This window comes from Myripristis murdjan, chromosome 16 (assembly GCF_902150065.1).
Source record: "Myripristis murdjan chromosome 16, fMyrMur1.1, whole genome shotgun sequence".
NCBI classification, from domain to species: domain Eukaryota; kingdom Metazoa; phylum Chordata; class Actinopteri; order Holocentriformes; family Holocentridae; genus Myripristis; species Myripristis murdjan.
In genome coordinates, this window is record NC_043995.1 from 3,914,840 (window position 1) to 3,929,087 (window position 14,248).

The following is a 14,248-nucleotide window of genomic DNA, read 5'->3' on the forward strand; positions in this document are numbered from 1 at the left end:
GTGCTGTAATACAATGCAATGTACTACAATATAATGTACTGTACTGTGCTGTAATGTAATGCATTGTACTGCAATGTGCTATTACTGCTCTATAAAGTATAAAGTTCACTATATGGTGAAGTACAGTACATTGTACTACACTGTACTGCAGTGTAGTGTGGTACAGTGCTCATGTGCGTGGGCAGGTGCCCACCCCCAGGTTCATCAGTTAACCAAACATTAAAGAACAGCAAAGTGCCTGCATCCCAAATCATCTGCAACCAAAGCCTCAGACCCACTGATATAGACTAGTTTTCTAGATACAAGAGCAGCAGTGATTGATGATGGACAAGATGTCATCATAGTTGATGTGCACACAGGTCACTTAGCTGTCAGTCTAGACTCTAGAGGGAACATTGGTTGTTTATTTTTGGATATGGCTTGATCTTCATGACAATAATACAAACTACAGAGACTGTAATATAAAACCAGGAAAACTGCACTAGAATCAAAAGGAATTATCTCACTCTGTTTTCAGAATTTTTCAGTTGGAGAAAAAAAAAAAAAAAACATCTGATTTTAGAATATGAGACTAAAAGAAATGCAACTTTACTAAGTGTTAGTTACATGTGGAAAAACCAATCAGGAGCCTCAGCAGTTGTTTTAGCCATCAAGTCCCTCGGACAATTCTAACAGGGTTGAAGAATTGCTTGCAAGGGAATGGAAAGCCTGCCTATTACTCTGTACCTGTAGTTCAGGCCAAGCCCCACTGGAGGTCGCTAGATTCATTTAAAAGGCATCCTGTGCAACTCAGACTGGTTGTGTTTATGCTGTTTAAGTCGCCTGCAGCTCTCAGGTTGTTCTCAAGACTGGTTTCTCTGCCCTATTATGAATTAGTAAGTCAAGACGGTGACACCAATATCTTATTCATGTGCCTTTTTATATTTTCTATACAAAGGTTGTATTAAAATTGTAAGCAAAATGGGTATAGTGGCTCCTCATCTTGCCAAAAACATTTTGTGCGTAAAATCTCATCTGATTCGACTTTAGAAGCATTGAGGACTTCTCTGTTCAGGGTGGGTCGCTCTGTTTCGACCTGCTGACCTTGTCAACATCTTATGGAAGGCGGCCTTTTAAACTTGGCATCCTGTGGAGTTAACTTAAGCGTCTGTTTGCTGCTCAGAAGTGTCTCTGTAGTCTGAACCAGTAGCTCTCAAAAGGGTCTTGGCGGGAGGTTTCAGGGGGATGCAAGAAAAAAAAATGAGGAGGTGTTTGATTTCACTTGAACTGAATTCACTATAAATGATTGGGGACAGTTAAAGAATGGCTCTTCTATTCAGTCAAGTCGAGTAATCTCAGCACTGCTGGTCTCCACGGTGCAGACAGTTCTACAATCACCGTTAAAGCAACAACAACAAAAATCTTCCCATATGGCTCCCTGGGCCTGAGTTTTATGCAAAGGGGATCTGGGGGGCCAGTGTGTGTATATTTGGGGGTCCGTGACATGAAGTGCTTTGGGAAGCCCTGCATGCTCTAAGCGGCCATGTGGGCGTGTTTCCGTCGGTCCAACTGCCTCCGCTCTTGTGTGAAGTCCAGAGCGCAAAACGCACTTCTTCTGGTGGCGACGGGGGAGCGCAAAAGTAGCAGCTCTGCGACCCTGACGCGCACACCGTCTCCGAGTCCGACTTCATTGTGCGTGTGTGTATGTGTGCGTGTGGGTGTGTGAGGGGAAAAAAGAGTTCCTTAACATCTCTCGGTGACTCTCCAGCCATGGACGCATCTCGAGTCGTAACGCTATATCTTGGCCTGTTCCTCGTTTTCCTTGGGAATATACCGTGTTTCCAGTCAGCTGCTATCCTCTCTGCCTCCGCGCCGAGGAGGAACAAGGGAGCCAGGGTCCCTCATCAGGACGGACAAATGTCAGCCAAATTCCTAAAAGAGATCTTCTCGTCTTCGCATCCGATTGTGAGCCACCACCGAGAAGACCTGAAGGACGCTGTTGTGCCGCACGATTACATGCTCTCAATTTACAGGACATACTCGGCTGCTGAGAAACTCGGACTAAACGCAAGCTTTTTCCGCTCCTCTAAATCTGCCAACACCATAACAAGTTTTGTGGACAGAGGAACAGGTTGGTTTCAGTGTGCTGCCCACTCCATCAGCTCAGTCTTGCGTGACCCTGTTGCATTTTTTGTGTTGCCTCCGTTTTTTCTCATCTGATATTGTTATCCAGAACACAATGAAAATATTACACATATCTTGCTGCACATATAAAATCCCCGTTCAAACAAGACTGGTGTTAGGCTACTTTACGCACATTTCGAACTAAATATACAATTCGCAAGCTGGCAATTTTACGCACTCAAAATGTAAAAAAAAAAAAAAAAAAAAAAAAAAAAAAAAATCGCCCGAATCATCTGAGTCTTGAAATGTATAGTATATTGACTCTGTGGGGAAATTTGCATTGTCTGATATTGTCTTTGAACACGCGGGGTGTATTTTAAAGAGAAGTCAGTAACTTTCGCAAAACGTATATTGCACCAAAATTAACCCCCAGGTAACACGACAATAAACACTAATTGAGGCGTTTCTCTAAATGCAGGTTGTAAATAATGATCGTTGCATGCTGCACTCCAAAAAGAAAAAGGAAAAAAAGTGCTCTTCCCAGCCTCGGCTTAAATGGATTTTTTTTTTTTTAGTGGTGATGAAAACACATGGTAGCTGATTAAATTTTTAAAAGTGGATTAATTTGCGCACAGCCCCGAATCAGCTGGGCTATTTAAAGCGCAAACTGGACAGAATCTGTGAAACTGGCACTGAAGCTGAGGCAGTTTCCATGACGGTGCCTGGTACGGCCAACTGGGCCGGCGGAAAGGGGGCCAGGGCAGAGCGGCTCGGTGTGAGAAGCAGGTGTTTGGGTCAGTTAACATGTGTAACCAAGTGATGTGTCCTGACCGAGAGGACAAACACACTCTGATAAACACAAACACGTCGAGCACACACACTCCGAGGGGGGACATAAGCCGAGTTAATCTTTGCAGGAGAACTAAAAGCTATCTTTGTTTGCATTCCCTCCTATCTGCAACGGAGACGAGCTGCGCGCTGCAAAAAGTGTCCATCCTGACAGGTTGTCGAGTCCAGGTTCGTGTCGTAAAACAGAATTTTTTTTTAGTCTAATGAGCCTTGGTCCCTGTGCAAATCAGCTTCTTTTTTGTCCGCTCAAGTGACATTTCCCTGATACTTGCCGGGGTGATCTGCTCTTTTCTGTGTGGTTTCAAAATGAGGCAAAAGTGATGAAACTACACTGGAAAAAAAGTATACTTTTCTCAAACTACGGGCAAGACTGCTGGATTTAGGACAAAAACAACAGTGAATATGTGGCTGAGTTGCTTGCTCAGATGGCTATTTTTTGCAGTGCGAGCTGATTTGATAGGGAAAACGCCTCACTTTCTCCTGTGATTTTGATGTGATGTGCCACTGGCTCTGACCCCGAGCTGGACCCTCCGAGGGCTGCTTGGCATCGAACCGCTGATTGGAGTATTTGAACTCGGTGATCTAATTGAGTGTTCATGTCATAACATATCAAACACTGTCTATTCTCCCATAATGACCCAGCTCAGCCATAATGGCACATCACCAAAAAAACGACGAGGGGAAAAAATGAAAGAGCACTTCCTCTGCTATGAAGTGGTTAGTATTTTACTGCGTAACCTCCCTGTGCGACCGCCACTTTAATTACGGAAAATTATTTTTCTTCCCGTTCTTTCAGCCTCAGTGCCTCGGTTTCTTCTGGGATTCCTCCCAGCATCCCCAAAGTGTTGTATTGCATTAACCTGCGGAATGAACCTCGGCTTATTTACTTAAATACATCAGGAAAAAAGTGTACTGTGGGGCAACTTTGATGCGCAAACTAACACGTGTTTGAGGCGTTATTCCTATTTTTAACCGAGTGTACCCGCGATCAAGGCCACTCATTCTTTGGCTTTCACCTTTTCATTTATTATTATTTTTTTTGGCAAATAAAAAGTGAATTCCTAAGGGTCAGAAAAGGCAAGATCAGAAAAGAATAACTCAAATCTGAAAATTACTTTTGGCACTTGGGCTAACTCATTAAAGCGCAGATGGTGCAGACTGGCCTCTCTCTCTCTCTCTCTCTCTCTCTCTCTCTCTCTCTCTCTCTCTCTCTCTCTCTCTCTGTCTCTCTCTCAACAGAGGCATAGATGACAATTAAAAACATGTTTTGCCTTTGCTCACATACAACCAACAAGGTCAAACAAAAGTGCATGGACGCCGTTGTTACCAAACAATAAACTCTTAATGTATTTTATTCTTTCAGTTATCGAGACCACTACACGTAGTGGAAAATTATGCACTTTTTCAATAATACTAATAAAAAAAGTTTATGCATTTTTCACTGTCAACGCGAATATGTCTCAATAATTTTAACAGGCTGTACAATCAGCCCAGGCCCGCTTGACCGGGAATGTTGTCTTTGGCAAGATGAGATGAAATATAAGAGGGGAAGTGCTTTAATGAGGAAGATGGGAATTCAGAACTGTTAATTATTTGGTGACCTTGTATTCGATTTGTTTGAGGTCTTATTAAAAAAAAAAGAAAAAAGAAAGAAAGAAATTCCTAATGCAGACCATACGCGCAAAGTTAAGGAAACGAGCACCAGGTTTCAATCTGCTTTTTACTGTTTGACTCCGCAGGGTTCATAGAGGGGAAACTGGCAACCCCGATTCAAATGTCCATTTGGAATAACTTTACAAATTATATCACAGTCGTGTTTAAGTGCAGCCATGTCACCATTCGTTTTTTTTTTTTTTTTTTAAACGACTGTGGAGCTATGCAGCCAAACATGGCGACGCTCCACTGAGGCAACAAGTGTTACATGTACCACACTTGGAAAATAATAAAAATCACCATAACAAAATTAATTCAAGCACTGGATCTTAGATGAGGCTGTTCCAGTGCAAGTCAACCTGCCTTGGAAATTGTTTTTTGTTAATTTAAGTGTTATTATCCTCCGTTTCTTGAGTGTTTTCACTTGTGCTGCCTTATTTCAAGATGTTCTGCAAAATTCCAGAATATAATAATGACAAATGCATGGGGAAAAAATACAATATGCACAAATCCTCACAGAGTATGACAGGAGAATGTAAACTACTTGTCAAAACAGATTTTTTTTTTACAGGCCAGCAATAAACCCTTTGAAGAATCTCTATATTTCTATTTGCATCACCTCTAAGATGCAGCCTAAAACATGATTCCACATCACAAATATCAATAAATGAAAATGCGGATACTCAGAAGTTATTTTGTGCAAAAAATAAAACTGTAAATGCCGTTGCACATGCGGCGCTTCCTAACGCTATATCCCAGGCATATTGCTTCGCCTTGATGAAATATTTGCAGGCCTCCTGGGTCTCCAGCCAGGGAATAATGCTTTAATTGTGTATTGTTCAGTTGAGTGTACAGTATGTCGCCTTTGGTCCGTTGTGTCTGGCAGCACCCAGGGGCCTTCATATCACTAGGCCCCTTGTTTTTCTGCTTCACAACTCCACAAGAGCTCTAGAAAACTGCTCCAACCCAGCAAAAAAGAAACCAGTCCCATTTCTCTGATTGTGATTCGACTGTCGTTTAGATTTAGGACATTTTGAAAGAGAGAGAGAGAGAGAGAGAGAGAGAGAGAGAGAGAGAGAGAGAGAGAGAGAGAGAGAGAGAGAGGGAGGAAAAAAGTTTCCCCCCTTTCTGCCAAAGAGGTGGAAATTAATAATTAATCTGTCATCAAGTAAAATGAAGGCAGGACTATTTTCATTAAAAAAATCTTTTGACTTTATTTGCAAATATCACCAGGTTTTATTGGATTGTTGCAGGTATTACAATGCCAGAAGTGAAATTTGGCCGTGTACTGCAGGTGATTAAGGGATAAATATAATAGTAGGCCGGAAGCTGACCATTTAAAAGTTTACATGCGTTTTGGGAATAGGCTGGAATTGTTGGTTCCTTTACACGAACTTTGCTTTGCATGATTATTTTTAATGTTCGTTACATAAGATTAAAAAAAAAAAAAAAAAAAAAAAAATGACATAAAATATGGAGGATGCGAAAGTAGCCTAATAAATTTAACCAAACACAGCATAATCACTTTTAGGGCCCCTTTCGTCATCTTCATCAATAGCATTTACTATTCTGATCGAAATGTGTTATAAACTATTAGATTAAGATCCGCTGAGGTTACTTTGCTGTTATTAATTTGACCCAAACAAACAATCAGTGTATGTTCTCTAACATTAAAATTTTCCAAGATGTGTTTAACCCCTTGCTACGTAGTTATTACAATTCAGGAAGGTTTTTTTTTTTTTTTTTAATAGTTATAATAATCATGATAATAACAGACCAAGCATTAGGATTCCCGAGAGTTTTATTTATTCTCAATATTATTAGGCTTTCAGTTTTTACCCAGTTTGAGGACTTGTCAGCTGTAGTTTGGCTGAGAGTGAGATTTTTGAAAGAAAGAAAGAAAGAAAGAAAGAAAGAAAGAAAGAAAGAAAGAAAGAAAGAAAGAAGGCCTCTCTGGGAGAATGTGAGTCCCCCTCCCTCCATCCCTCTGAACACTGTACACCCTAAGTGAATCTGACTGCAATTATTTTCTTTTTTATCCTTGCAGACGATCTTTTGCACTCTCCTCTGCGAAGACAAAAGTATCTGTTTGATGTCTCAACCCTTTCAGACAAAGAGGAGCTGGTTGGGGCGGAATTAAGGATATTTAGGAAAGCGCCCGGGGACTTCCAGACGTCCCTGCAGACGACGGGTCTCTACGACATTCAGCTGTTCCCCTGTCGGTCGGACAGGCTGCTGGACTCAAGGTCCCTGGACCCTCTGGACTCCATAAAGTCCGGCTGGGAGGTTCTAGACGTGTGGGACATGCTTAAAACCCACCATCCGCACCAGCATCACCATCACTACCACCATCACCAGCAGCAGGGGAAGCAGCTCTGCTTCCAGCTCAGGGTCACACTCGGTAAATCGGACACGGAGGTCGACCTGCGGCAGCTGGGGCTGGACAGGAGCGGCCGGTCCCAGCAGGAGAAGGCCATCCTGGTGGCCTACACCCGCTCTAAGAAGAGGGAGAACCTGTTCAACGAGATGAAGGAGAAGATCAAGTCGCGGAGGTCCGTGGGTGAGGAGGTGGCGGCGGCGGCGGAGAAGGCGGTGAAGCGCGAAGGGCCGCGGCGGAGGAGGAGGACCGCGTTGAGCAACCGGCACGGGAAGAGACACGGGAAAAAGTCCAAGTCCAGGTGCAGCAAAAAGGCCCTGCATGTGAATTTCAAAGAGCTGGGCTGGGACGACTGGATCATCGCGCCCCTGGATTACGAGGCCTATCACTGCGAGGGGGTGTGCGATTTCCCCCTGAGATCGCACCTCGAGCCCACCAACCACGCCATCATCCAGACTCTCATGAACTCCATGGACCCCAACAGCACCCCACCCAGCTGCTGCGTCCCCACCAAGCTCAGCCCCATCAGCATCCTGTACATCGACTCGGGCAACAACGTGGTGTACAAACAGTACGAGGACATGGTGGTGGAGCAGTGTGGCTGCAGGTAGCGGCCCTTATTCCGAGGAGAGCAAAATACTTATTCAGAAAAGTCAAAGATGAGTCCACATGGGTCCCAGGTCGAAGATAGAAGATGAGTTTGGCAAAGCGCGTGTTTTTCCTCACAGCTCTGACGCCCTGACGCATGGCGCGCCTTGTCTTTTCTCAAAAGGGATGCACACAGAGGCGATATCTGCTATTTATTCTGTCAATCCAGACTTGTCACAACAATTCACACTCTTTGACTTAAAGTGTTCCGACCATAACTTATCACTCTTCGAATAGGCTGTTGTTTCCCATGCCCTGAGAGACATGTCTATATATGGCGCAAGGACATGGGTACATGGTGTGTGTGTGTGTGTGTGTGTGTGTGTGTGTGTGTGTGTGTGTGTGTGTGTGTGTCGCCTGTTTTCTGACTGATCACGAAGGCGAGATGGGAGCCTATTGAGTCCGAACCGTGCACCTGTTCGTGCTGCAGCCAGAGGACACTGGGTTTGCCTGTCAGCGCTTTGTTGCAGCTCTGCCAGGCAGACTCCTTTGGGTATGTGCATCCAGGCTGCAATTGCCAGCTGGAGCCATTAACAGGCCAGAGCAAGTGCCTACTTTCCAAAAATGAGTGAGAAAAAAAAGAAGAAAAAAGTGAATGTCTAATCTACCAAACACCTACAAACACTGGTCTGAAGTGGAGAGTAGATGAACGCGGCGGTGGTTAAGCCCTCAAGAGATTTTGCCATACTGGAGACCAGTTTGCTCCCACAGAGGAGGCCTGCAGGCAGCGGCCCGGCGCCGGGACGGGCGCCGCGCCTCTGCAGGCAGAACGGACATTGGACACAAAAGTAGATTGTGCCTCCTTTCAAAGCAGAGTGATTGGAACCCTGTTGTACAAAAAAGCACACATAACTGAGGCGAACTTTTGCGCAAAGTCTGCATCTTTACGAAATGCACTTCCACAGCTGACTGCGTCACATGCGCTCAGCAAGAGAGAGAGAGAAAGAGAGAGAGTTTTATCTCCTTTTGATAAATCGACTGACTGAGAGAAAAAAATAAGACTCGCAAACGAGACGATATTTAAATGCACATTAGCTTTGAATGCACTGCTGTTCGTTATTTTGTAAATATTTGTACAGTCGAGAACTTTACAAAGTGCAAACGAATGGAGAAATGAAAAAAGGCATTTCTTTGTAAATATACAAATGCACTCAAATCGGTATAATTTCTATTCTATAATTATTTTATTATTTGTGATGTACAGAGTTTCATGATAATCATATATTTCGTACATTGATAAGAGTAATTTAAGGTGTATTCATTTTTTTTTTTTTTTTTTTGCAGAGGGTGGAAATACCATTATTAATGTCTACCTCATAATTGCATATAGGATCTGAAGTTTGAGGTGCATTCAAGTTAGAGTGTAAAGAGCTTTTACAATGATATATAAAATCATTTATATACCTATATTATTGGATAAATATTCCACACCATTACTGTACAAATAAAATCCAACCCAAAACAAATCCACCAGCTTGTATTTCTGATGATTAATTCTACCCTCATTTGTTCCAGAAAAGTATGTGTTGTGAGCCAGATCTGCCACTGAGAGCAATTTCATATTTGGAGTCTTTTAAAGGGGAAGTATCGTCAGTGGTTAGTCACGTGGTAAATGAGGTTTTGACTTAGCCAAAACTTTTTCTTCTGAAATAAGAAACCAAGAGAATTCTTTTAATCTGTGGATTAATTATGAGAAAAAGAAGTAATGGTGTTATTGCTGTTTTTTTTTTTTTTTTTTTTTTAAGGCTGTATATAACTAAAAGATAAGAGATCCTGTTTGTATATTCTGTTTCTCAATCTTATATCTATGCATATTTAACACCAGTCTTACAAAAATCACCCTAAAATGGTTATATATTTCTCAATTAACCATTAAATATGCTTGAATTACACACTTAGCTTGTAGAGAAGCATTGTGTTTTCTTTTTTTTTTTTTTTTTTAATTTGTTTTCAGGTGGGCTGTGACGTTTTGCCAACAGAGTTAGCTGAGATTGAGTGGTCACTTTTGTCAGGAAAATGAATATATAGCAATGATTTCATTTACAATCTGCCTACAAGCCTCTATGGTTTTGCTGAAATAAATGTAGTTAACTTCCTGATAAATAAATATGATGTTTTGCTCATAAGATATGGATATAGTGCACATGGGGAGAGCCTTGCCTTACAAGACCGTACCAGTGATTTTGCACGCGTAGCATAATACCTTGAAATGGATACACTTTATATTTCTGCTAATATTTTCCCAAAACAAGCAGCTGTATTTCAAATCTGTCATGTCACTTTTCCTCTCTTTTATCCAGCCATTGCTTTCCATTTCTCTCGCTATGATATGAAAATGAACCTTCAGAGACTTCAGACTTTCTACACACCAGTATTCCATCACTGTGATAAAGTCGTCCACATTAGTTTTCCTAAAAGCAGCAGCACTGTTGTGTTTAGATGACTTGAAATTGAGCAGAGTGAAATAATCCCTCCACCATAAAATAGTCCCTGGGGAAACTCTGCTTTACACAGCCAATTATCAGTTCTGTGGTTTATAAAGTATGATGACTGTGTTAGCTGCAGAAGCGGAACATTATTAGGTGGGTGTTTCAACCAAAGATTCACATTATGATTATTTGTGAAATCTTAAGTACCCCCACATGAGTGAAAAATGGTTTGTTGCAATGTAAAATGTGCATAAATTGTAGCAGATGGGCCAAATGTTCAAAATCACTGGTATGGTCCTCTAAGGTATAATGGCTAATCTGCTATTCTTCCCCTTTGTAAATGGTCTATTCTCTTATCTTAGACAACAATGTCATTGTTAAGTGACTGTTTGACTCCACAAAAACTATGTAAACATATGGTGACCATCCAAGTAGCAGGAAATATACTGACTGTCACTGATATGGCACTGAATGTATGGACCGCAGCTATTTCCCAATGAATTAGCCAGCCTGGGTCAAGTTTACTTAACACTTTAATGTTTCCCAATCTGTGGATGAAAAAAAAAGGGGAAAAAAAAGTTTTGAAAGAAGGGATTGCTTCCATATAGGCTATCGACCTTGGCCTGGAAACAATTAGGAAATTGCTTTGAAATGTTATATGTTGTCCAGGCTCTTGTACAGTATCATGTCACTCCCCACATGTTTGCTGGGGGAAACAGAGGATGCTAAGTGCACTCTTTAGCAGTCGTTGCAAATGACTGACACAACAACCATTCCCCCTGAGTATAACCAAATGGCCCTTCAGGCTATGTCTGGAACAGCATCATCGGGATGCTATGCACTACCACTAGCTATGCCTCTTTTGCCCACAAGTGCACTTTGCAGGACACTCTGTGCCATCCCGAGTCCCTCCAGCTGGGAAAGATGAGGGCTTTACAGCTGATTGTGGATTAGAAATAGCGCTAATTTATAGCACTGCTCCATCACACACTGCTTACATTTCTCCAGGGAGCCTAGGCATGAAATGCAACTCCATGGTAACTTGTGGACTGAACTTTTTTCAAATTTATTTGACAAGTTCCCCAGCCTGGTGGGCACTGGCCCCGAACGTGAGACCGAGTGTAAGGGAACAGTTAAATGGTGATGAAAGGGAAAGGAATGCTTTGTTTACCCGCTTCAATCCCTCACTCTTAAGTTAAATGTTCCTATAAAGTTCTTCATCACAACCGCCTTATTGTCTCTCCGAGGGAGAGCGAGCAGAGGAAAGTTGTGTTTATTTGAAACTTCTTCCCTAATATATTAGTTTAAGCAAACCAAAACTGGCAAAGGGACAGGTCCTCTTCATCAGAAATGCGGAGAATGTATAACACAAATAGTCTTGACACCCCACATCTGTGCGTGGAGGCTCCTCTTGGAGATTGGTAGGGCCACATAAAGTCAAGATCTACAAGGTGTTGCTCCTCGTGGAAAGCCCGGGAGCCTCTCCAAGAACGTCTTGGCTCGCATCAGCGGCATAAATGCTCCTCATACTTAACCCCGCCGTTATCAGCGATGTCCTCATCAGCGACAGGAAGGGGATAAATCAAGCTTTCAGACGCGAGAGCACATCGAAGCGAGGCAAAACGTTGCTAAATGGGCATTAAAGAGTATTAGACAGTGTACTGCAACTAATTCGTTCTCACCTCTACGATTGGTTGGGACGGCTGTAATTTGAATGCAGACGGAGGAGAGAAGGGAAGAGTTTGGATTCTGTTAAAGCCCGACTTTTGGAGCTGGCCTTCTGCTCTATTGATGACATCCAACAGGAATTTATTTATTGGTGATTCTCAGCGTCTGTTTCTCTTCTCACAGATTTTTTTTTTTTGGTCTCTCCTTCTCTGGTTTCTTCTCTCCATTGTGGATTTCAGTGTATCCCCATTGTATTAGAGCGTGACCCCATTCTCCGTGCGCCATCCTGCCGTCCACAGGCAAGTGCAAGGTGCTCGCTCTCACAGTAAAAACACATGCGAGCACACCCATCGCACACACGTCTTTGGTAACTCACTCAAGTGAGCTCACGGACCAAATGGGTGCAAGAAATGTAAGGGAGGGAGAGCGTGTGCGTCTCTATATGTTTGAGTGTGTGTGTCAGTGGACAGAAGGGCAGCAGCGTACACAGATGGACAGATGAGTGGTGCAGAAGAGCAGCAGATGCCTGGAGTGACCCCTGTTGCTGCCTTTCATTGAACCACTGGCCTCAACACAAAGGCAGGGGCAGATCCAAACATTAAATACACTTGCTTCTGCCTTGATGCCAGAGGTCACATTTTTTTTCCTATAAATCCTTTTTTTCTCCCCCCACCAGATTCAAGCTGGAAAAAAAAAAAAAAACAACAACTAAATCTATATCTCAGCACCCCTGTATGAAACAGAGCTAGGACATCACTCTTCAAAGCAAAACCACAAATGTTAAACAGAGGTGGTTGCTTTTGACAGCTGCTCTTTACAGGGCCATACCAGTGATTCCACATGTTCAGCATAATATCCACAAAACGTGCTGTCTGTGCTGCATGTAGTCTTTTCCCAGAGCAAGCAGTCCTATTTTAGATTTCTGATTCAGTATTTCCTTCCTTTTCTCCAGCCGTTGCTTTCCATTCATTCCACTATGATATGAAAATGAACTTTGAGAGACTTCAAACTTTCTTCACACCAGTATTCATCACTGTAATAAAGTCATCCACAATAGTTTTCCGTAAAGCAGCAGCACTGTTGTGTTTTGATGACTTGAAATCGTTCCCTCCGCCGGGGAAAATAGTCCCTTGGGGAAACGTTAGCAGTTCTGACAACTTTGTTCGCTGCAGAAGGAGAACAAAAATGGAAATGGAGGGATTTTGATGATATGTTGTCAAATCTTTAATGTGTTAAACGGTTTGTTGCAATGTAAAATGTGAGTAAATTGAAGTAAATAGGCCAAACATTCTAAATCACTGGTACGGTCCTTTAAGAGGCAGAAAATAAACTAGGATGAAGCAGCTATAGCAGCCACAGCATAACAAAAGAGCAGAGTGTTTGGTCTAATGGAGCATCTGCCTGTCTCCTCCTCTGCCTCCGCTTCTGTGGTGTTCACAACAGGCCGCTCCACCCTCCAGCCAGACCATACGGTAACAGGGAGATGGCAGACACCTCCGCTTCACCATAGATAACCTGCTAATTGCATTAAACCCTCTCCCAATTGGGCTGTTGAAATGTGAGACAGCAGCCCGGCACTGCTAATGCCACGGAGTTTCTTACAACAAAGTCCCAGAGGACCTTCACTCTCCGACTGCCAGGTTAGACCAGTCATTGATGGCCTTTCTATATTTGTGAAAGGCTAGGTGTGGCGGACATGGGGGACAGGGGGGACATGTCCCCCTCACTTCTGGAACCTGTCCCCTCTGTCCCCAGTGCTTCACTCCACCGACAAATAGTTTTTGTTTAGGCTGCATTCAGATGCCTTTCACACTTTGAAATGTGATCAACTTCATGCAAACTCTTTCACAAACATGAAAAACTGTGAGGAGCAAAGTAGCAAGAAATTAGTAAAAACTTACTAGACAATCCAACCCCCCAGTCAGCAAAACATAATAATATATACTATACATATATGGCATATTTAAAATTAAATTACAAAAAAATTACTAGAACACAAAAAAAACACAAAAATAAAAAGAAATGAAGTGAAGTTTTGTTAAGTGGATGAAATAAAGCTTTTCTAAATTAAACCCACCCACAGGATCCTGGATTGCAAAGGGTTAATATATACACAAACAAAAAAGTGGCACAAACTTGTTGATGTATTTTATGTAAAAAAAAAAGAAAAAAAAAAGAAAGAAAGAAAGAAAAAAAAAGTCTCACTCGGGAACATTCCACCCCCCTCACTTTTGAAATGCTGGCCCCGCCCCCCCTGGGGAAAGCTCCAAAGATGTAGCACCACACGCATCGCAAACTCTGAAAACAGCGAAAAGATGGAGTCGAGGTGATAGATCTGCTTGGAGTACCTGTCCAGCGCAACCCTCTTCTCTCTGTTTATTTTCTGAAGGAATGTCTCCGGGCGGCCTTTCACCCCTCCTCATCCATTTCCCACCCCTGCTCTGTGTTACAGATGGTGACCCGTGTGCTCCAGCCATCCTCGATTCACAAAGCGCACCTTCAGATTCCCCAGCAAATCTCT

The 14,248-nt window shown here is 42.7% G+C and overlaps 1 protein-coding gene across 1 annotated transcript; it reads left to right on the forward strand.

Moving 5' to 3' along the window:
- Positions 1 to 1,749: 1,749 nt before the first annotated feature.
- Positions 1,750 to 7,593, forward strand: gdf6a (growth differentiation factor 6a). The gene is made up of 2 exons (XM_030072589.1): positions 1,750 to 2,110; positions 6,653 to 7,593. The coding sequence occupies exons 1-2, from the start codon at positions 1,750 to 1,752 to the stop codon at positions 7,591 to 7,593; spliced, it is 1,302 nt and encodes a 433-aa protein (XP_029928449.1).
- Positions 7,594 to 14,248: the final 6,655 nt, after the last annotated feature.